Genomic DNA, 21,043 nt, shown 5'->3' on the forward strand with positions numbered 1-21,043 from the left:
GACAGACTCAAAGCACTCCAGACACTTTGAAAAAATAGCCCATTAAAATGCAGTAACAACTTTTATAAAAAAGAAAAGATGCCTCTCTGCAAGGTTCATTGTGAGCTGTTCCTCTCCTCAGAGCGTCAAAAACACTGCTAAAGCCTTGGTGTATTGAAACTTGATGATTCACTGTTAAGTGCAGCAGTTCCAATTCCCAAACCAGTCCACAGCTCCTGGAAGTGAATAGCAGTTTCTTGTCTTGGATGATTGCTGAAGAGTCTTCGTTTCAAGGAGGCATTAGTAAGATAACGGTTCATCAAATGGGGTTACTAAATGAGAATCAGGTCTCGAATCAGATATTTTACAAATGAAATTGGCTTTAAAGTAGAATTAAAAGGGGAAAAAAGTAAGCAGTGAAAAAGTCTGCAGGCACAAATGTATGGCTTCAAATGCGTTTAACAAAGATGTTCATTTTGACTTGTAAATGTGAAGAGCAGACTTACTTCAGTATTACTTGCATAATAGATAGATGTGATAGATGTCAGATAAACCAAATGTCATCAGTGATTTCAGAGGTATTGCGTCAGAAGACTTCCACTGTGCTGGGCTTGGCCACCGCCGTGCAGTGGGACCATAGAGGTGTAGGAGGCCGGAGGCTCAGATTTGGTTCCCTCCAATCCACCCCATGTTACCCACCTGCTCTCCTGTTCCTGCAGACTAACTCCTGTAACACTTGCATGGGGTCGCAGCGTCTGCTGTGTTATGCTCACGACACAGACATTACGTCCCACTTCATTCAATGGAGTCTCCTCAATATTGTCACACGACATCAAACTCATCCCGCCAGGTCTGCTATTTTTAGACACTCTGTACTGCATGTTTTCTTTTTACCCTCCTCTTCATCGCAGGCAGCCCTCCCAACTTTTTGCACCGGATCCTATTATTTCAAAGCTCACTTCGCTGTCATTTTTTGGCAGCAGCTCTCTGTGACCCTTCCCTGTCCCTCCTCCAAGGGGCCCTGGTTTCTGCTCTCCCCTTCCCTACCTCGTATTGCTGTAACGTAGCGGGGGTCTCTGTCTAACCTGGCTGCTGCTCAGCACCACCATTTTCCTGCTGTGCAGTTTGCAGCTGTCTGCGCCAGGAGGACGTTTCCAGCCTGGTGAAGGCAGAGCACAGCCTTTACTATCAGAAACCCTCTTTGTTCCCTGTTTTCTCATTCACGTGCCAGCAGCTTTCCACGAACGCTGCCTGTCATCGCCACACGGAGTCTCTCGGAGATTTCCACCAGTGAAGCACCAGAGTAACCTTTTCCTGTGCAATCTCCATTGCAGTCGTCCTTTCCACACCTTTTACTTCGGCAAACTGAAACCTAATCAAACCGAAACCTGTTTTACCTTTACTGAAAGGCGAGCCCATCTCGCCAGGGGCTCGCCGCTCCCCTAGGAGGGTATGGGCTCCGGCTGCAGGGCTGCGGCTGCCATCTCTGCCGCAGTCCGACTGCAGCGCGTACAGGGACACCCGCTCGGCTGAAAGGCTGCCCAGGCAGCCTGCCTTGCAGGGGAGGTACGCACCGCTCACGAACAAGCAGGTGTTTCCACCGCGTGCGATACAAAACAGGCATCGCAGTCATCAGAGTGGAAACTGAAATGAGTTTTAAACACGGTGTTACGTCCACCTTTTAACAACGAAAAGACCCGACTGCCGACATGGCTGCGCACGGATGCGGGTAATGCTGCGAGCCGGTGAAACGACCCAGCCCGCAGCAGCGGGGTATCGCCTTGCACCGCGGCGCCGTGATGGATGTCGTGTCAGAGCTTCGGCTGCTCCTTTGACCCGATCTTGAATGAGCGCAGGACTGGTTTCTTCTTTCCTTTGTAGTATTTAAAGAATTTCCTTTCAGTAGGTAACTGCATTCAGTAGCAGAAATAGAATTATTAGTGGAATAAAGTGTGTTCGATTTTGCTGTGATGTGAAGCACTACATCAGGACACAGCCTCGGAGGAGACGTTCAGCTGATTTACTCGTTATAGCTCCTGATTTTTTGTAAGATTTCATGGGATTCAGGACGTGAATGGGTTTACGTTGTACTGCAATGCTAACCTCAAAAAGCTTTCAAAAATTCTTAGCAAACACACCGAACCCCTGCATTTTAATTTTAAAATTTCACTGCAGAATTTACTTTTGCCAATGTGTTAAGCTTAGGACGTGCTCAAAAATGTCAGGCATGGGTGAAGCCTCAAATAATTCATTAGTGTGGATTTATCCAGCTTGAATTTCTAGACAAGGCTCCCCCATCTCAATAGTTAAAAGAAAATGGTGTATTTACAGCCAAAGCAATAATTTATATGTCCCTACGTACACAGATATATAGGACAGGGCTAGATTGAGTTCCCCTCCCTCCACCAAACCATCTGAGCACTTTTCCGTGTTAATTAGTTTGGCAGATGTAATGTCCTTCACGAAATTCATGGTGTCTCTGACCCCCTTCTATTTTATGGCTACCCCTGCCTGTCGGAGCAAGTGAAATTATGGCTGTAATCGTGTGGATGTTTTGCTTAAACAAAACCCGCATCCTAGGAGGTGGTTGTACAACACTGTTACGTGCTCGCTGGTTGCTCCATGTGGCTGGTAGCTGTCAGCGTGCGAGTCTCAGATGGAAGCAGACTCCAGCTTCACGTTTCCAAGGGAAATCTCCGAGCAGCCCCTCTGGAGAGGCATTCCCTCTTCCCCGCTAAACCTCACGCGAAATGAAAAGACGAGCACGCCCGGCTCACGCATGAGGTAGGAAAGCGCTGATATAACATTGCACTCGGAGGCTTTTCTCCCCGCACCGAGGCGACTCCAGCTAGAAACTCCTCCTCGCTGTGCAGCAGCCTACAGTGATAAATTGATGCTGCGGCAGATTTTTTTTCTTTTTTTTTTTTTTTTTTTTTTGCAGTCTTAGCATAAAATGGTCAAATGATGTTCCACCGCAGAATTCAATTTCACAGTTCAGTTGGGTCCTTGATTACACTGCCAAATTCAGATTAATGTGCGTTTAACTAACATGGATCAGGGACTCCTGGCCGGCAGCCAGCAGTAATAGTAGCAACCATGAGCTGTGTAGAGTTTGCTGCTCTGTCCACCCCTGTGCACCGCCACTGAAATTGATTGATTAAATGAACTCATTGCCATAATTATTTGTAATTGTGCTACATCATGAGCCTGTGTCAAACCACCCCCCTGCCCCAAGATGCTCCACACGTCGTCAGGAGTCACATACGTTGTATCGTAAATGTGGAGATGCTCTTTTCTGGGGGAGAAAATGTATTCTTGTTTTGGGTGGGGTTTTTTGTCTTACATCCTTTTTTCTAGTTTGGATAGAAGCAAACTATGATGTTTGCGAATGTGAAGTATTCATTTGCTTTTAGTGTAAGAAGCTTAGAAAAGCTTGGAAAATAAAAAGAAAGAAAGGAACCTGCAAATGAACAAGGCCTCCCATCGGGATAATTTCCTCTGCGATTGTCTCTGACTTCAGATGAAAATTAGCGGTTTCGTGACGCTGCAGTTAAGTAGTGTGTCACTCTGGAAAATAATTTAAGAAATGCTAAATTGAATTAGGCTCCTCGTCATACTCATATATGCAGTCACTCAAACAGCAGCCAGTAGCGGGGCAAGGCAGGAGATGACAGGATTTCAGGGTACCACCACCTCCGCAAGAAGAGGTTGGGTCATCCCTGAATTGCTGGAGAAAAGCATAAGAAAAGACGTAAGGGCTGAGAGTCAAAACCCGGGAACTGGTGTTTGAAAGGAAAGACACAAATTGGAATTTGCCAAAGGGCTGCTGGTTGTGAAAGGGATGAATTCTTGGAGGAAATGGCCCAGAGAGCCTGCAGGGCACTGCAAATACAGAGCAGATAGATACACTTTTTGGAGCATATGCTTTCTTTAAATAAAGGTTATTGTATCTACAAACAGGTACCTGCGGGTACATGTGAGAGCGTGTTGTGCTGGCACATGCTGAGGACCTCCGGGGGTGCCGAAAACGAACTGAGTGGGTGGACAGCAAGAGAGCTGGCTGGTCACCCGCGTTCACTCGTCTGCTTTTGCGTTGCAGGTGGATTATGATCGAGCGCAGCTGGTCGTTAGCCCACCGCTCTCTGGATCGGACACCTACCCCAGAGGCCCAGTAAAGCTACCTCAAAGTCAGAGCAAAGTCAGCTATTCAAGCAGCAGCTACCAGTACCCTCTGGTCTACCACAAAGCGTCCCACTATCACCAGCCGTCTCTCCAGCCCAGCTCTCCCTATATTTCCACTGCCTCCTACCCCAGCTCCCCAAGTATCACGTCAAGTGCTTATCCTCCACCCAGCTGGGGATCCTCCTCAGACCAGCAGCCTTCCAGGGTGTCCCATGAACAGTTCAGAGCTGCCCTGCAGCTTGTGGTCAGCCCCGGCGACCCCCGGGAGTACTTGGACAACTTCATCAAGATCGGGGAGGGCTCCACGGGGATTGTCTGCATCGCCACCGAGAAGCACACAGGAAAGCAAGTCGCCGTGAAGAAGATGGATCTCAGGAAACAGCAGAGAAGGGAGCTGCTCTTTAATGAGGTACGTTGTTTTGGGTGGTGCGACAGGTTTTGCAGGCGGTAGGTTCAACAGGAGATGTGGGCCAAATGGCAACCTCGAGAGCCAAATTAATGTCTTTCTAAAAGAGGTGGTGAGTCCCACAAGCATCTGTGCTGTGTAAATATTGTATAACCAAACCAGTTTCAAATGAGCTACATCTCCTCCTGGCTTTAAACCTATAATGCGGTGGGGCGTCACAGTAAACAGCGAAGAAATCTATCAGCTAATCCATGCAGCATATCGGGTGCAGAGACATAGCCCCGCTGCCTTTCTCTGACCGTTTGCTGGTACAGTTTATTCTTCCGAGATGGAGGATCCAAACTAACCAGACTGTTCTAGAAGCACGTGCACTGTATTCTGGCATATACATGCTTTTTGTTTCCTCCCTCCTTCCTCTCCTAACCATGAGCAGTGCCTTTGCTTTCTTGACGGTTACTAAGCAAAGAGCTGACAGTTGCTTTTTCATGGAACCATCTGTGTTAATTCCCACATCTCCTTTCCTGAGTGGTTGCAGCCAGTTCAGAGCCCACAACTGCTTGTGGAAGATTGTTTTCCCCATGTACATTATTTTAAATTTAAGAACACTGATTTTTCATTTGCTATTTTTTCACCCAGTTGTTCGGCGCTGAGAGTTCCTTCTGCAACTCAAAGAGTTTCTCCTTTTTTACTTCTTGCTCTCTTAGAGAAGCTAGTGGTGCATGTTCTCCGCTCCCCTTTTGAGATGACTTGTGAATATGCTGATCCACACCAAAAACACTGCAGGTCCCCAGGGAAACCTCGTGTGAAAACTAACGTTTTGATTCTATCATTCGTTTCCTGTATTTTAACTATAGGAGGACCTTCCTTCAGCACATAACAGACTGGTTTCTTTAAAACTTTAACATTTTTTAATTAAAATATTAGTTTTTAACAAACTTCACACAGTTCTCCTTTGCACAGCCGATGATTGTAGTGGGTATTTTGGCTTTTTTTTTTGCCTCTGCTGGAAGACTGCACCGAATTGCGTTGTGGTAGCTCTAATCGAGCATCTCTTGAGTGGTAACATCTTGAAGCAGGTCCTACATGCTGTGCAGGACCAAGCTGCTTCCCTGACACGCTCCAGTCACTCACGTCATCTGAAAATTTCTTTTCAGCAGTGCTGAAATTCCTCCGTCGATAATGAAGCCTTCCCTGGCTGTTGTTTTCTCTCCTGATGGGCTTTCTGACATCCCTCAGTGCCATGTGGTCACGGTCGCCGCCTTGGCTGGGCTGCTGTTCCTGTGGTCCCAATTCTGTACAGTCCCTTTCAGATGTGGGATTTGAATGGTCTTGTGAATATGCCCTATATTACCAGCATGCTTTTAAAATTCTGTGCAAAGTACGGTTTGATACATTTTGAAGACGATTTTGATGGGTTGAGCAATTGATCAGGTCAAAAAAAAAAAAATCTCTGTTGTACTGAGAGCAACTGGCAATAAAAAAGCAATGAAATAAACAGTCCTGTTCCTGCAGTCTGAAAAAAAAACAATTATCTATCACTTATCATTTAGCAACTAAAGATTCTTCGTTCTTCCTAATGCATTTATGATGACTGTTATTTTTATGTAAATATATTGATTTTGTTTATGCGTTGGCATAAGGATTAGGGAGGATGTGATTCATAGCAGAACCTTTACTAAGCACCAAGAGAAAAGTGCAGTGAAAAAGGTCAAAACAAGTGTCGGATAATGCTTGTAGCAATTCACATATTGTCTTTTTCTTCCTCACAGGTTGTAATCATGAGAGATTACCATCATGAAAACGTGGTTGACATGTACAACAGTTACCTTGTTGGCGATGAGCTGTGGGTTGTGATGGAGTTTCTGGAGGGCGGCGCTTTGACAGATATAGTGACTCACACGAGGTGGGTTGGGTGTGCTGCGCCAGCGACCAGCAGCCTCAATCCTACAGCGTAAGCTGGGCAGGAGGGAGATGCCGCGGCTTTCCTTCGCGGATGCCTCCGGACCGTGCCCTCCGGACCTTGCTTCCTGCTGAGGGAAGCTGGGTGCCTCCTGGCTCTGTATATGTATTTTTTAATATATATTTGTTGCTTTATATCTGTGTTTACATACAAAATACATATATACAAATATAAAAATACATACGTGCATACAATATACATACATGGAAAATATATATATAAAAATATATATGTATGTATGGGTATAGCTCTATGTGCGCGTGTGTGTGTGTATGTATATACATATATACACACATAGCGTACACATACTGTAGCATGCTCACTTTACCAGCATAAATAAGCTACTGTGGATGAATTCCCGTCAGTACCAGCAATTTTAAATAGAAGGGAAAGAAATACCTGAAAGGGCTTGCTGGTAGATGGGGATTTGCTAACGCCTTAGGAGATAATTTAGCAGCAACACAACTTCTATCCGTTAGTTCCTCAAATGGCAAAAAAAATCTTCTTTTCCTGTTTGGTGATCTGTCTTGTTGTTTTTGGTGTCATAACTACGTCACTTGTAAGGGTGATTTCTCTCCATACTCATAACCCATGGAACCGCGCTGTCAGAAATGTTAACTGCAAACCGAGCCTCAGACGTAATGGGAAAAGTATTTTCTATCAGAATATTTGTGCTTACGGTAGAGCTTGTTTCCATATTTCAGTTAATATCATACCTTTAAGCAAGGCTCTTCTCGAGCACAAAAGCTGTAGTGTATGGAACCGCTCTTCCTCTTCTGAGAGGGGACATTAGATTTACAGCCCTCTTTACATCTGCTCGTCACTCATCTTTTCCTGATAAGCAGGATAAAATGAGATAGGGAAGAGGAAGTCTTTATTTAATTTCTTCCTCTTGAATTAAGAGAAAAATAAAACCGCACACCATTCCAGTGGGGGAGTATTTAGGTGAGCAAGAAGAAAAGCAAGGAATAGTAAATTAGAAAAGTTATCTTCTCTCATAGTTTAATGATGCTCTTAGATGCTACCAAAAGCAGAGTTGTAACACAGGTATTTTATTTTTTAGTGTTGCCTTAGCTGATGTGCTGAAATAAATCACAATATTGCAAGTCATTTATTAACCGCTGTTCCCCCAAACATTAAAAGCTCTGTCTTAGATATTTGTGACAGGAGTTTAACAGCAAACAGATGTTCCCAGGACACCACTTCTTATGAGCTGTCATCTATTTTTTTTACTCAAAATAGTCTTTCCTTAATCTTCTGGGTTTTTTTTACATTGCATGACCTTTCCTCAAAGATTTTGCTAAAATACTGCAAATGGCACACAAAGTTAAAGCAGAAAGCTCCACGGGTATTTTTCTGCTCACGTAATAGGGATGCTGGGGTCATCCAGCAATGGGGCAGCGGGGTCAGGGTACGCCACCCATCCCGGCCATTGCCATCGCACGGTGGCAGACAGCTTCTTCCAGAATGGGGTTTTGCACGCGTGCACAGAAATGAGGATTCTTGCTGTTTATTTTTCTACTGAAATACCCTGAATATTTTTATAGAAGGCATAAAAGCAAAGAAGTGCTCTCGAAGAGCTACACCCAGGGCCTGATGGTTTGTCTGCACAATTAAGAGTGTTTTTTTTTCCTCATATTTATTCCATGCCCGTTTCCATCCCAGTAGTGATTTACCCTCCTTGGCAAGCAGTAAGTTTACTGTAAATAAGGCATTTCTGTTATTTCCCAGAGGGAAACAGGCTCACTGTAACACACCACATAATACACTCTGCTTTTTAGTGCTGCAGGGAGACTTGTCCAGACCTTGTTGCAGAGTTGTTCCTCACCCCTCATCTCCCCTTTTTCGACAGAAATAGGACCAGAGAGTCACCCCACAGAGCCATTGCCTAAAAGATCTCATGGCTGTCCCTATGCTGGCATGAAGGGGGACTTGTGCCTCTTTGCTCCAGCTCCGCTTTCCTGCTGTCTTCATTAACGCTCAGCTCGTTTTTCCATCTTGCTGTTTCAGGATGAATGAGGAGCAGATAGCGACCGTCTGCCTGTCTGTCCTGAGAGCCCTGTCCTACCTGCATAACCAAGGCGTCATCCACCGCGACATCAAAAGCGACTCCATCCTTCTCACAAGCGATGGGAGGGTGAGCGCCCAACGTTTCTCCTGCCGTCTCTTGGGGCTGGCATGGAAATAGCTGTGCATGTCCAAAGCAATGCTAACTTAAAAAAATAAGCCAGACATTTGAAAACCAAAGGATATGACCTGTGAATAACTTGTTAGAGAGCTGAATCAGGAAAACACAGGCCTGGCCTGGCTGATGATTGACATCTGCACTGCATGCAGAGTCCCTGGGGCAGATTGGAGCTGTCACAAGGCAGTGGCAGAAGAAACTATGCCACACGGGTGATGGTTAGGTGACGGGAGACCTTCTTTTACGCTGCACCACTCCTACTCTGATGCCTCTCAAAAATATTTTCTTTTTACTACATTTAGTTATCCTTTAGTTAGCAAGCTTCTATACATTTGCTCTGTTTCCCCAAGCTAGTTAGGAGGCTAACGTTAATCTATATGAATAGGAAATATTCTGCATTACTGCTGAAACGCTCCCCTGATGGTGAGAGTAGCTTTTACCGTGGGTACACTTACAAGGTGCTTGATAATTCCCGTCCCACACTTCCATTTACTTGGATGGGATGCTGCCGTCAGTGAATTGGTCTTTGTCCTGTTAATGAGTGGGGAGAGACGGAGCAAAATGCTGCCCATGACCTGCTCAGTGAGCAAAATAAAGTTTGCACACAAAAAAAATATTACTTCAGCAGTGTTTGGTCCCAAAGAACTTATTATTTCCTTACAAGGAGAAAGGTGGGTTTGTGCTGTCTGTTTCTGGGCATACAAAGCCGTAAAACTTGAGGCACCTAAAACTTGGGGCACCCAAAGGCTTAGGTGGAGGGAGGCAAATCACTCTTACATGTAAAAGCCTAATTTCTGCTTGAGTTAGGCACTACTTTGCATCTTACCTTGTGGCCCCATTGGGATAATTTGAGTAGAAACTAATGCACTCATGGCCAGTGAGTCCCATAAGCAGGGCTTTAAGGGTTGCTCCACGGGCGCTACACCTGTCTGAAGCAAGACTTAGCGGGTTGATCTGAGGCCAAGAGCCCCCAGTCGGTCTGGAACTAAACCTAGATCTCCTGCTTCAGAAGGTAAAACCCTTGGCTTCCCAGGCCTGGTCTGATTCTCCAGTCAAGGGCTCGCCTTTATAATTTGATTCCCACTTCACCAAGGGAGAGGGATTTTCTTCCTGCAGCAGTCACAGGCTGCTCCTGTTAATCCTGTCGGGGGAAGAAAAGTCCACGTGTGTAGGAGTTTTTCAGTTGTGATTTCAAGCCATGTTGCTGAAATAGCATCTGATCTGCTCTCGGGATCTGCATACAGTGCCTTATTATACTCATTACTCCAGTACTTATTATCTGCATTGCAGATTTCTTCATGGCTGTGTTGTGCAATTATCTTTTTTTAGAAAATCGTCTTCTTTTATGTACTCAAATGAGCAATAGATATGCAAAACCTCTTGTGCTCCTACAAAAGAAGATTGGGCTCTGCTTCCAAAATATGCATTATTTCTTCCATTCTTCATCCTGTAAATTGAAAAATACATTTAACATGGAGAACTTGGCTATTATTGGCTTTGTTTTAGAAATACCAACAATCATATCGTAATTCTGTTAAAAGTAATATCCTTAGTTTTAAAAAAAGTAATGTCTGCACTGAATCCGAAAGAAAACAAATCAGTGCTGATAAGAAAATGCTGGTCTACACAATGCAGGGATTTATGCAACTTCCCACTTCAGTTGCCCTGGGGCTGTTTGGGCTCACTTCGTATCCCCAGGCGCCGAGTACGTGATGGGATACACGGCTTACGGACCTTGGAGATGGGTCACTGTCGCACTGTGCGGTGTGTAGCTGGGAGTGATGGGGGTTAGGCTAATGTCCAGGAAAACCCTTATGATAGCTTCTAGGCCTCCAAATAAATACTTGGGGAAATAAAAAAGACTTTAGCCTTAAGGAACAAGCTGTTTCTGGAAGGGGTGATGCCACCGACACTCAGACCAGCTTGATTTGGTTGGGGGTTGGAGGAGTTTTCACCTTGGCATTGTACAGTAACAGGGAGGGGGAGGCGATAATTTTCTGTAATTTTTGTTGTAAAAAAAACCTGGCATAAAAAGTATGAGCAGGCACATGACGCAGCAAGAGCTGCTCTCCGGAGTGCTTGTGTATCCCATTATTTCTATTTCAGGTCACTGCCACAGCTACTCAAGGACAGTACCGTCTTTAATTCCTGAGTTCCCAAGCGAAGGGAGCAGGTCCCTTTATCTCTTACAACTATTTTGGAAGAGTCTTGTACCCTTCCTTGCCTTCCCCAAATTAGCTCTCCTGCTACATAAAGCAGACAGTTTCTTTGGTGACAGTCCATAGTGTGACATCCTGGTCTTGAAAAATCATTGGCGGGGGTATTGCTTTCTGTGAGTCTTAGACCATGCTCTCTGTGGTAAAAGAAAATGGGGTGAATGCCACTTGTTTCATCTGTTTTCTGTCAAACTCACAGATCGTATACCTGATACAAATAATAGGAGTGGTGTGTATCACTTGAAATATGTGTGTTATTGAATATCAGTACACGTACATAGACTACAAACATGGGGTTTATATATATGCAATAATAGATTCATTATAAACCAGTTACTTCAGAATTTTTTGCTTTCCTTCTATTTTTTAAATATTATAAGCCATTTATCACCTCCGCATCTTTTGCTGGTGGAGAGGCAATGAGCTATGACAGGCGATCTTAGTAACTCTCTCCTACTTCTTTCCCTTGCCTTCATTTTAATGAGCTGCGCGTTCCCTAGGCTGTGTTGCCATCTCCAGCGACTGTTCCAAAACTCTGCTGCTGTCCTGTCCCAGGCAAACGCTGCAGCTCCGTCCCTGTCCCACCAAGCTGCAGCTGGAGACGTGTGTCTTGGAGGCACGTGTGTCTTGGAGGAATTTGCCTAGTTATTCAAGAGGGACTTTTTCTTTTTCCTTACTTTTCAGATAAAATTGTCTGACTTTGGGTTCTGCGCCCAAGTGTCAAAGGAGGTCCCCAGGAGGAAGTCGCTAGTTGGGACACCGTATTGGATGGCGCCGGAGGTGATATCCCGCCTGCCCTACGGCACCGAGGTGAGTACAGCAGGGCACTGGGTGCCCGTGCGGACCCGGAGCAGCCGTTTTCCCTCTGCGTGGTGCCTTGGTCGACCTCACCGAGCCCTGTCAGAACCGTGCAGTTCAGATGCATTTACACAGATATGCTAAATAGCAGCAATTATGTTTGCCCCAGAGTGCTACATCGGCCTTGTTTTAAAGTATTTCTCCAAGATGAAGTCATTAAATAATGACTCCATTTAGCGCGCTAAATGTAGTGTCTCTACGTATTTTAGCTTAGGGTGCTGTATTAAAGGAAACTGGCATCATTTTCACATCATGAAAGACCCTTTGATGATCTTTAATATCAAGCCTGCAAGCTGGAGCTGCAGTTACAGGTGTCTACACCTGCATATGCCAAACCAGGAGCCAAGTCACATGCCCATACTGCACAGCCAGGTCACATCGGTATTTGCACAGACCTGCAGGCAGGGATCCACTCTGCTTTCCTGTAGCTAAAGCCCGAGATCCCCTTCCTCCGGAGGAGTGCCGGCAAGGGCACAGGTAGGGTCCCAAACACAGGAGCTGGCTGGGTGGGTTGGATTGCCACCCTCTGTCTCCACATCAGCTCATTCCTTGCAGTCATTGTTCTCATTAGTTGAGAGACGGCGGGGGGTTGAAAAGCGTATCTGTTGGAACTATTTTAAGCACTGCCAAATGGTCTGAAAAAGGCAATTCACGCATTTTTATTGGAGCCCTTCAGGTGAGATCAGAAAGTGGGGACCCGGCAGCTCTGCAGTGCCATACCCCATCCGTTAGGAAGCTCTGAGTCACAGCACTTCGGCACTGCCAGCTTGGGAAGAGCAATCCCCTCTCCCGCACTCAGCCGTGACAGTGACTCACGCCTCCCCAGCCAGAGACGCGGCTGCATTTTCTCCTCTGCGTGATGAGGGGAGGCATCTTCTGCTTGGTAGTGCCTATAGTAACAGCTGCAGAGAGCAAACCTGCAAGATATATATAGATATAGATATATTTACGCACACATCCACACACATATACATACATATATATATACACATGCACACACACAGAGGGGAAAATGAGCCGGGGCCTGAGACAGGAGACACTGCATCTTCACATCGCACAGCAGGGACCGTTCTGGTGCAGGCAGGGCAAGTGCCCGCCCAAGAGCGAGAGCACCCTGCCGGCACCGATGTTCACCCAGGATGTGTGGCATTGTAGAAGACATTTCAGGATAATAACATCAGCTATTATTAGCCCATTAATAACACTGAAGGGATTATAAAGTGGCTGAACTTATGGCTACATTAGGTTTCCCAACCAGAAGGGAAAGGCAAAAAAAAAGATTTAAGCTGAAGGGTAGTGTTGGCAAAAGAGCAAAAGCAGTGTGAACTTGCCTTGGCTGTATTTGGGCTGGCAAATGACAGGAATTACAGTCATCAGAGGTCTGGGATTCTGGAGCAGCTCTGCAGCAGGCCAGGACCGAAAAAAAAAAAAGGGGTTTTTTTTTTTAAGCTGGAGCTGACTCACTTTCCAGAGGGATTATATAATGTGTTACCTGTGCTCGCTGGAAACGGGCCTGGGTGTAGTAAGCGCTTGCGTTTGCCTCGGGGTCTCAGATGGAGTTCCTGTAGGCTTTAAGATTCAGGGGAAATAGAGTAATTGATTTCACAGCAGCTGAATTGTACTCTGCTCTCCCACTAGCTGCACCTTTCTGCAGCATTGCAGAGCCAACGTGGGGTAAGTACAGTGGGTGCAAATCAGTGCAGCTGAAATGCAGCGCAGTAGGATGCAGCCAGCCTCTCAAACGTGCCTTAGCAGCACTTCCAGTGGATGTCACTTAAACTGGCTGCAGACCTGGGTTTGTAAGGCCTTTCTGATTTATTTTTTTCAATGCACTTACTGCTCAGAAGAAAATGTTGTCAGCTGGTTAAAAAAGAAAGATTTATGGTGACGGCTCACCAGACTGTTGGCTTAGACTGGACGCAGATAGCAGGTACAACAGCATGAGCCAGCTCCGAGGTTTGCATGAACCCAAGTGCTGAGCCTGTTAGCCCCCTCTCTGCACTACCAGAGGTGTTTACGACCAGACTGTGTGTTGCAGGTGGATATCTGGTCCCTGGGCATCATGGTGATAGAGATGATAGACGGCGAACCTCCCTACTTCAACGAGCCGCCGCTGCAGGCCATGCGCCGAATCCGGGATAACTTACCGCCCCGGGTGAAGGACATGCACAAGGTCAGACTTCCCTTAGGTGATGAGGGTCTTGCACGTACAAACATTTAATAAAACCATAGCCATGCACTTCTATGCCCAAAAGATAAATTGCATCTTTAAGGTACCACCTTGAGCAGTGGGTCCTACATAGGACACGTGTGGAGAGGATGCGAGGCCAAAGCCATCGGCAAACGGTAGCCTTTTTGTGCCTGGCCCTGGTTTTGCTTTTGCAGCGAGTGACAGCCAAGGGAGCTGGGCAGAGCCTCGTGCTCCCTGCGCTTCCCACCCTGCGCGAGGACCAGAGCAAGCCGGCACATCAGCCGTGCCCAGAGCCAAAGCCTTTGGGTACCTCCCGTTTTGGGTGTGCTTCTAGAAGTCAGACCTGAGCCCTCAGCGTACGTTAATACTTTTCTCACCCACCGCATGCAAAGCTATGCAGTGTGTGCTGCTCTGCACCCCACTGATGCCCAAATACTTTCAACGTTAATGGCACATAGAACATGCACAGCCCTTCAGCTCAGTTTCGTATTGCCATAGGAAAGTTTAGCGTGTCCCTTGTCTTCCCAAGAAAAGCAGCGTGCACAGACCCAGCGTAGGCTGGAACGGCTGTCTTTGTCCGCCCCTAACGCCAGTGCAATGTTGCAGGTGTCCTCGGTCCTCCGGGGCTTCTTGGACTCGATGCTGGTGCGGGAGCCCTCGCAGAGAGCCACAGCACAGGAACTATTGCGACACCCGTTTCTCAAGCTGGCTGGGCCCCCTTCTTGCATCGTGCCCCTTATGAGGCAGCACAGGCATCGCTGAAGCCGGCAACTTCTCGGGAGGAAGTCGGTACAGAGTCTGGATAACGGCCGTGCAGGAATCCCAGCGGTTGTGTGGGAACCAGGGGCAGGGACGAGTGAAATCTTGCGGAGGAAAACCAGCCCCGCGGAAATAATGCGGTGTATAAAAACCCAAGGAGGTGCTCTCTGGGGCTGCGAGGGACCGGGGAGCGATCCTGGCCACCACGCTCCGCCGTGGACCGTCGCTCCCCAGCGGTGTCTTCGTCTCGGCCATCCAGGCAGAAGGCGCCAAATACAAACAAGGTTGGAAAGATAATTAGTAGAGGATAGCACAACCAGAGTGAAACACCAGAATTTTATTGCAGGCTACGGCACTTCTATTTCAGAAGAACACTTTTCTGACAAAAAAGCACTTTTTCTCTCAGTCATAGCAGCGCAATGTATTTTGCAGCGAATTTGTAATTTTCTGTACAGTATGTTTTGATAATTTGCAGTACTTTGTCATGTAACTGTTGTGTTAGTTGAAGTAATAAGTGTAACTTAGCAAGAATTTGAGAAGATAAAGTTTCCTACTTTTTTAACCCTTTTGAAAACAGAAAAAAAAACCACCCGCCTTTAGGAAGGTAGAAGGTTTTGCAGATTTTCCACGGGGGTGAGGAGAGCGCTCGTCCCGCCGTCACGGCAGCCTCAAGAGCCAACGATAACCGATGCTTGTGGGAGCACTGGCAGTCTGGCTTTGGGCACTCGCCCTCTCAGCGCTACTGGTGACGCAGTGGCCATCAGAGCTGCTGCTGAATGTTAGCGGTCGTCAGGGTCTCCCTCATCTCCCCGTTTCTCCAGCGGTGGGAGCCAACGCACCCGGCGTACCTTTGCTCAAGGCTCGTCTTCTCATGCCGTGGCGGTCCCTTCGTTTTATGCCACCGCAAGGCCAGTTCTGTTACCACAAAAATCTCCGTTATTTCTGTCACGCTCTGGAAGTGGAAAGGGACGGCAGGAGTCCGTCCGCCCGCCCAGCGGGTATCCTCCAGAGCTCAAACAGACCGTTGTGATGCGTTACGAGATGTTTGCCATATAGAAGAAGTCGTGCTGCTGTCTAGACCTTTTTGAATGTTGATGCAACAGTTGACTACTACAATTTTGTGTTCTTTGTTGGATGACTTTGCATGTTAACTGTAGGCCTAAATAGATTTGCCTTTAAAATTTTTAGAAGTGCTTCATAATTATTTCAATGATAAATGAATTTTATTTATTAATGATTAGTTCTTTTTAATTATGTATAATATGAAAGCCATGTTTTTCAAGGGTTTTTTTTCTTACTGACCTCATTTTACAATCTCATTAAGAAACACAAAGCCAATTTTGTGAAAACATTTAGTTTCTTTCTTACTATGAAATTTCATAGTGAATAAATTAATTGTTATTTATTGTAGTAAATTATAACTAAACATCTAAACCTGGCAGGAGCTGTTGCTTAAAAGATCTTCCTCCGGGACAAAAGAGTTGCCAATAGCAAAGAAGCTCCTTCAGTGCTGCCCTTAAAAAGTTAAAGAATATTTGAAGGGAGAGAAACAATTGAAAAGAAAAGAGAGATAAGTATGAACTCGAACATTGAGTAAATGTTCTTACATCTGTGTGTCTTACTCCCCGCTGCTTTCTTTTCTTAACCCTGTTTGCACATTTTAAGAAGACGCTAAAGAAAATGTGTTCGGCTCCCGCCGCCCCGCCGCAAACACGCTCCCGGTACCCACCCGCAGAAACCTGGCAGAGCGCGCAGCACCCACGGCGTTCTAAGGTGTTTCTATTTTGTAGTCTTGACAACTCAGGAAAACAGGCTGCGCCAGTAAAGGCAATGACATACAGGCCAAACTGTAACACTAGCCACAAAAGCAAACTTTTTTAACCATCTTTGAATAAAACAGGGGTTGGGATTGGTGGGGGTTTTTTCTTCAATATTCAGCACATTTTAGGCTGTACCAGTGAAGAAATTTTCTGCAACTTTCTTATCATTAGATACTTTAAACAGTATTCATCAAGTTTACTGAAAGTTTTGTCGATTTCCAAGGTTTTTTTGTGAACACCAACTACTGGTGAGACAAATGCACATGCAAGTTAAATAAATTAATTAACAAACACTTTAATTTTCAGTGTGGTTTTTTTCCCCATGCCTTCTTTCTATTTTCTAAATTTGACTCAGTCACACAGTACTGGGCCAAGCAAACAACAAGAAAAAAAGAGGGACCTTGTATATATGTGCGATAGATACACACACACATACACAAATATATATAAATAAATATATATAGAGAGAGAGGGTGATTTTTAGAGTGATTTTAAAGTGTCAGTGGCCGTGTCTGCGTTGAAAGGCAGCTTGGTGCTCCTCATGGCCTCCTGACTCCTGGGTGGGGAGTTGCTGGGAAAGCCCAGCCTTAGTGAAGGTCACAGAGGTTGAGCTCCAGCACCGTGAGGGCTTGGGGTTAGGAAAGCCACTGGATCCAAAGTCAACCCTGTGCCTACCCGCCAGCCACGGGAAGCTGACAGTCAGGAGTCACCGGCTGTACGGGCGTGAGAAAATAGGTTGTTTTGTACTTTTCGATTGTGTTTATTAGTTTAAAATATTTGAAGAGTGAAATGCTGCTGTCCAGCTTTAATTTTCCAAATTAAGAAGGTAGGAATAAGACCTCAAAAAAAGAACATCTCGGTGTCAATAAATTTTTCTCCTGATTGATGGCACAATCACTGCATAAACACCCGTAATGAACTACGGGACATGAGTAAGAATAAGAAGCTTGAGATTCTGACTGTGCCTCTACTCAAAATTAAGAAAAAAAAAAAAAAGAGTTAACAGTTGTCCCAAGCACATCAAGACTAAACAAAGAAGGACAGCAGGTTGGAAGATGCAAAAGAGCCCCCACATGACTGGAGAAAAAAAAAAAAGAATCGTTTTTAATTTGCTGTAAGGAGAAAAGTGCAAAGGCTTACGGTTTGCAGTGCAATGGGCTGTGGCAAAACCAGGCAGCCTATGAGCTAAATACCATAAATACATCACCAAAAAAATCCCAGAGTGCGGGGAAAAATAATGGAGCAGAATAATCATTCAAATGCGTATCATCAGCGTTTGCAAAAGACACTCGTTTCTCCCTGGGACCTTCCCACCCTCGAAGAGGCCAGCCCTGATCAGGCCCAGAGCACCCATTTGTCACCACCAGCCTCCCCTGTTCTCCTTGCACAAAAAGAAACTTCCTTACGGCAGAAATCACTAGTCAGGCTGAAGCAAATGATGCCATTAGAGAAATAATAGAGAAATACCCATTTCAACCCAAGATACCATGATTTAGCCATTCCGAGCGCCCCTCCCCCAACCACACGCACGTGCACGCACACACACACGCTCTTATGTTAGAAAAATACACAATTTCTCCTCTACACACAGGGAAGAAACTTTCAGGGCTCAACATGAGTCAGCAATGCCAGCACTTGAAAGAAACACCCAGACATCCCATTGCAGTCAGTCACATAGTACAGAAAATTTTCAGATGTGATTAGCACACCCATACAGCTCTGCATATGAAGTACTCCAAAAAGCCCATACCTGTTGAAACATTTCCACCTTCCTTTCCTTGCCCAAATAATCCCTTCTTTTTTTCTCCTTACTTGTCCTTAATTTTTGGCTCATAACCATTCAGCTTTCATGCCTAGTGAAAACATTCCTCCCAGGCTCCCCAGGCGCATCATCAGTCAGCTAATGAGTCTACAATATTATTTGCTCCCTTAAGCATCTTCAAGTCTTATAAATGAGGTTTTATATTACTTTTGGTTGCTGACATCAGTAACTGTTTCAAAATGCATTAGCCATCACTCAAAAAAAAAAGCTTAACTTGGGCAGTTTCACCTACAGCACTTCAAATAAAGCCAGAGCCAGCTAAAAAAGCAGGGAATAACCATGGCCTGTTACCTTGGGCTACACAGTTGACTGAGCCGTGTTCATGACCCTCTCTGCAAATTTGTTCCTTGGGTAACCTCTGTAGGGCCTTCCCAGGTCTCGTCTCCTGCAACCCGATGGCTCTCGAGCCCTTATCCCGGTCCCCGCAGTGTCCATGCTGCAGAAGCCGTTTCCTCCGTCACTATCACCTTGTGGGCTGCACAGTCTTGCCCCTGTTGGGCGTCTCAGCAAAAAAAACCACTCTTTAGTTTTAGGTTTTTAGATACCAGATGTTGGGAGCATCCATTCACCCAGAAGATGTCTTCATCTGCCGCACCAGCTGAGGCTGAGCTCCGCGTATGGCCAGTTACTCCAGTGCATTTATTCCCGCCTGTCACTAAGGAACGATGGCTTTTTCTGAGGTCACCAGTTCTAAAAGTATTCACAAATACTCCTAATTTTAGTCACAGAGACTGGGGCATTTACTGGCTATGTAACTCCCCTCCTCGGCAATACATCAAAAATTTATAATTAAAGTTCTAATCATAAGTGCTTTGTAAGTCATTAACAGCTGCTTTAGTAAGTGCTTAATTATTACAGGTCCTTACAGAGCTCAGTAGGTTGACAAGTTTCTTATATTTATCCATCTTCCACTAGTGTGTTCATAAACATCTATAAAGCAAAGTGTTCACGTTTGCAGCTAGCTCATGATAAGCCATCGATTAATGAAAGCTAAATATAAAATGAAATCACAATAAAAGTGCTACCATCCTCAAGATGCTGCTGTAGTTTGATGGGCAGGAGGGAAGCTGGACAGCTCTTTCAACCTCTCTCATAAATAATTTTTCAAAATAGGCTTGGAAAGCTTAAATCAATGGAAAATTCAGATCAAATTCAGTAAATAATTGTTAGCAAAAGAATGGAAAGAATTAAAAGATTCAAAGGGTTGTCTTTCAACATCTTAAATAACTTTTTCTTTAAACAAGATACATCAGTCTGGGGCACAATGCAAACTGTCATTGAGCTGAAATTACCGTTTCTATTTCCTTTCTTCCCAAAAAAAAAGAGAGGAAAACCATTTCAGTCCAACAGGAAATTATTTTCTATCTTAATTCAGAAAACCAAGAAATTAATTACCGTATTCATGCTACTCCATTCCTGATAGCTTACAGACACTTTCAACCTGAAGGTGATGCTGAGGGCTAGCTAAGGGAAACCTCTATCATCGGACATGAAAAGCAGCAGGTACATAGTATATGGGCATAGGGTTGCAAGAGCTGCATCAGTTTTTAGGGGTTGTCCTCTCGTCAGATGGCCAATGCCACCACTTCCATGCATTGGCCAATGCTCAAGCAGTGGGATCAGTCAAGGACAGTTTCCTATAAGTGGTGAAGACAATGTTTTCCTTGGGCAGCTCTGACCTTACAGGGTCACTGCAGGTTGAAATAAAATGAGTTTGCAAAGTCAAACATAAATTAGCATTTTTTTCCATCTCAAATACATATAGATATTTGAGAGTCTCCCTGTTACAACAGGCGGGTGTCTTGCTTGCTTTCTGAAAACAGGGAAGCAACAACATGACCTACAAGGGGCTAAAACCCACCAGCAGCTTTACTTGAACGAGACACAACAAACTCCAGCTGCTCCAAAAACCAGCCTGGAGATACGTTCAGTCAGCAGCTCCATCCACCAGCCACTGCCTCTCCTAAGAGTGACACTAAGACAGCTAAGCCAAGCCCCAGGTTTTGTTGCCTTCAAACAGCTCCATGTAAACCCTGAACTGTACCTTCCAAGGGAGGCTAAGAAAGGCTAAATGTAGCCCATCAAATCCTGCAAGGGTGCAGAGCAGCGCTTTTCCCACCGCCTGCTCTGGTTTTGAGAAGTATCTGTCAACCCCTCGCCAGCTATGGATGATCCTTCCTGCCTCTAAACCCACTCTGCAAAATAAGTATGATTTCTGCAGGATGTAAGAAACTGTAGTGCAAATGGGATCGCCACCGATGGCTTGTGCGATGAGCCATCACGCGAAGCAAAAGCAGGAGGCCAAGAGGAAGGAGCATAAAGACTTTGGTTGCATATTTTGGAACACTTTGCAGCTACCCTGCCTCTGGCACCAGCTATGCATTGGCCTCAGTGCAAGGCTGGATGCACTCAGGGGTCATGGAAAGTAGCTGAAACATGCAAGTGCACTACTGGTACGGTCATCCCTTCATTGGGTTAAAAAATTTGGGGGGATCAGAAATCAAATACACTTACAAAAATGCTCGATGTGCATTTCCTTATCTCTGTAAAGCTCCTACTAATGGCGAATGGAAGGGAAGTAGCTCCTTTTTATGTCACCCCTTTAAAATTTTGATATCTGAATGGATACACAACTAAAGTTTTGCAAGGGGGAAAAAAAAAAAAG

The 21,043-nt window shown here is 45.4% G+C and overlaps 1 protein-coding gene across 1 annotated transcript in view; it reads left to right on the top strand.

The window, feature by feature from the left end:
• PAK5 (p21 (RAC1) activated kinase 5) overlaps nt 1-14,739 on the top strand; it is a 39,472-nt gene extending 24,733 nt beyond the window's left edge. The window contains exons 3-8 of the mRNA XM_075148195.1: nt 4,079-4,570; nt 6,337-6,470; nt 8,538-8,664; nt 11,613-11,738; nt 13,825-13,959; nt 14,584-14,739. Coding sequence (XP_075004296.1) covers nt 4,079-4,570; nt 6,337-6,470; nt 8,538-8,664; nt 11,613-11,738; nt 13,825-13,959; nt 14,584-14,739 — 1,170 coding nt within the window. The remainder of the gene's footprint in view (nt 1-4,078; nt 4,571-6,336; nt 6,471-8,537; nt 8,665-11,612; nt 11,739-13,824; nt 13,960-14,583) is intronic.
• The last annotated feature ends 6,304 nt before the right edge of the window (nt 14,740-21,043 follow it).

Source organism: Calonectris borealis, chromosome 3 (genome assembly GCF_964195595.1).
Source record: "Calonectris borealis chromosome 3, bCalBor7.hap1.2, whole genome shotgun sequence".
Lineage (NCBI taxonomy): Eukaryota > Metazoa > Chordata > Aves > Procellariiformes > Procellariidae > Calonectris > Calonectris borealis.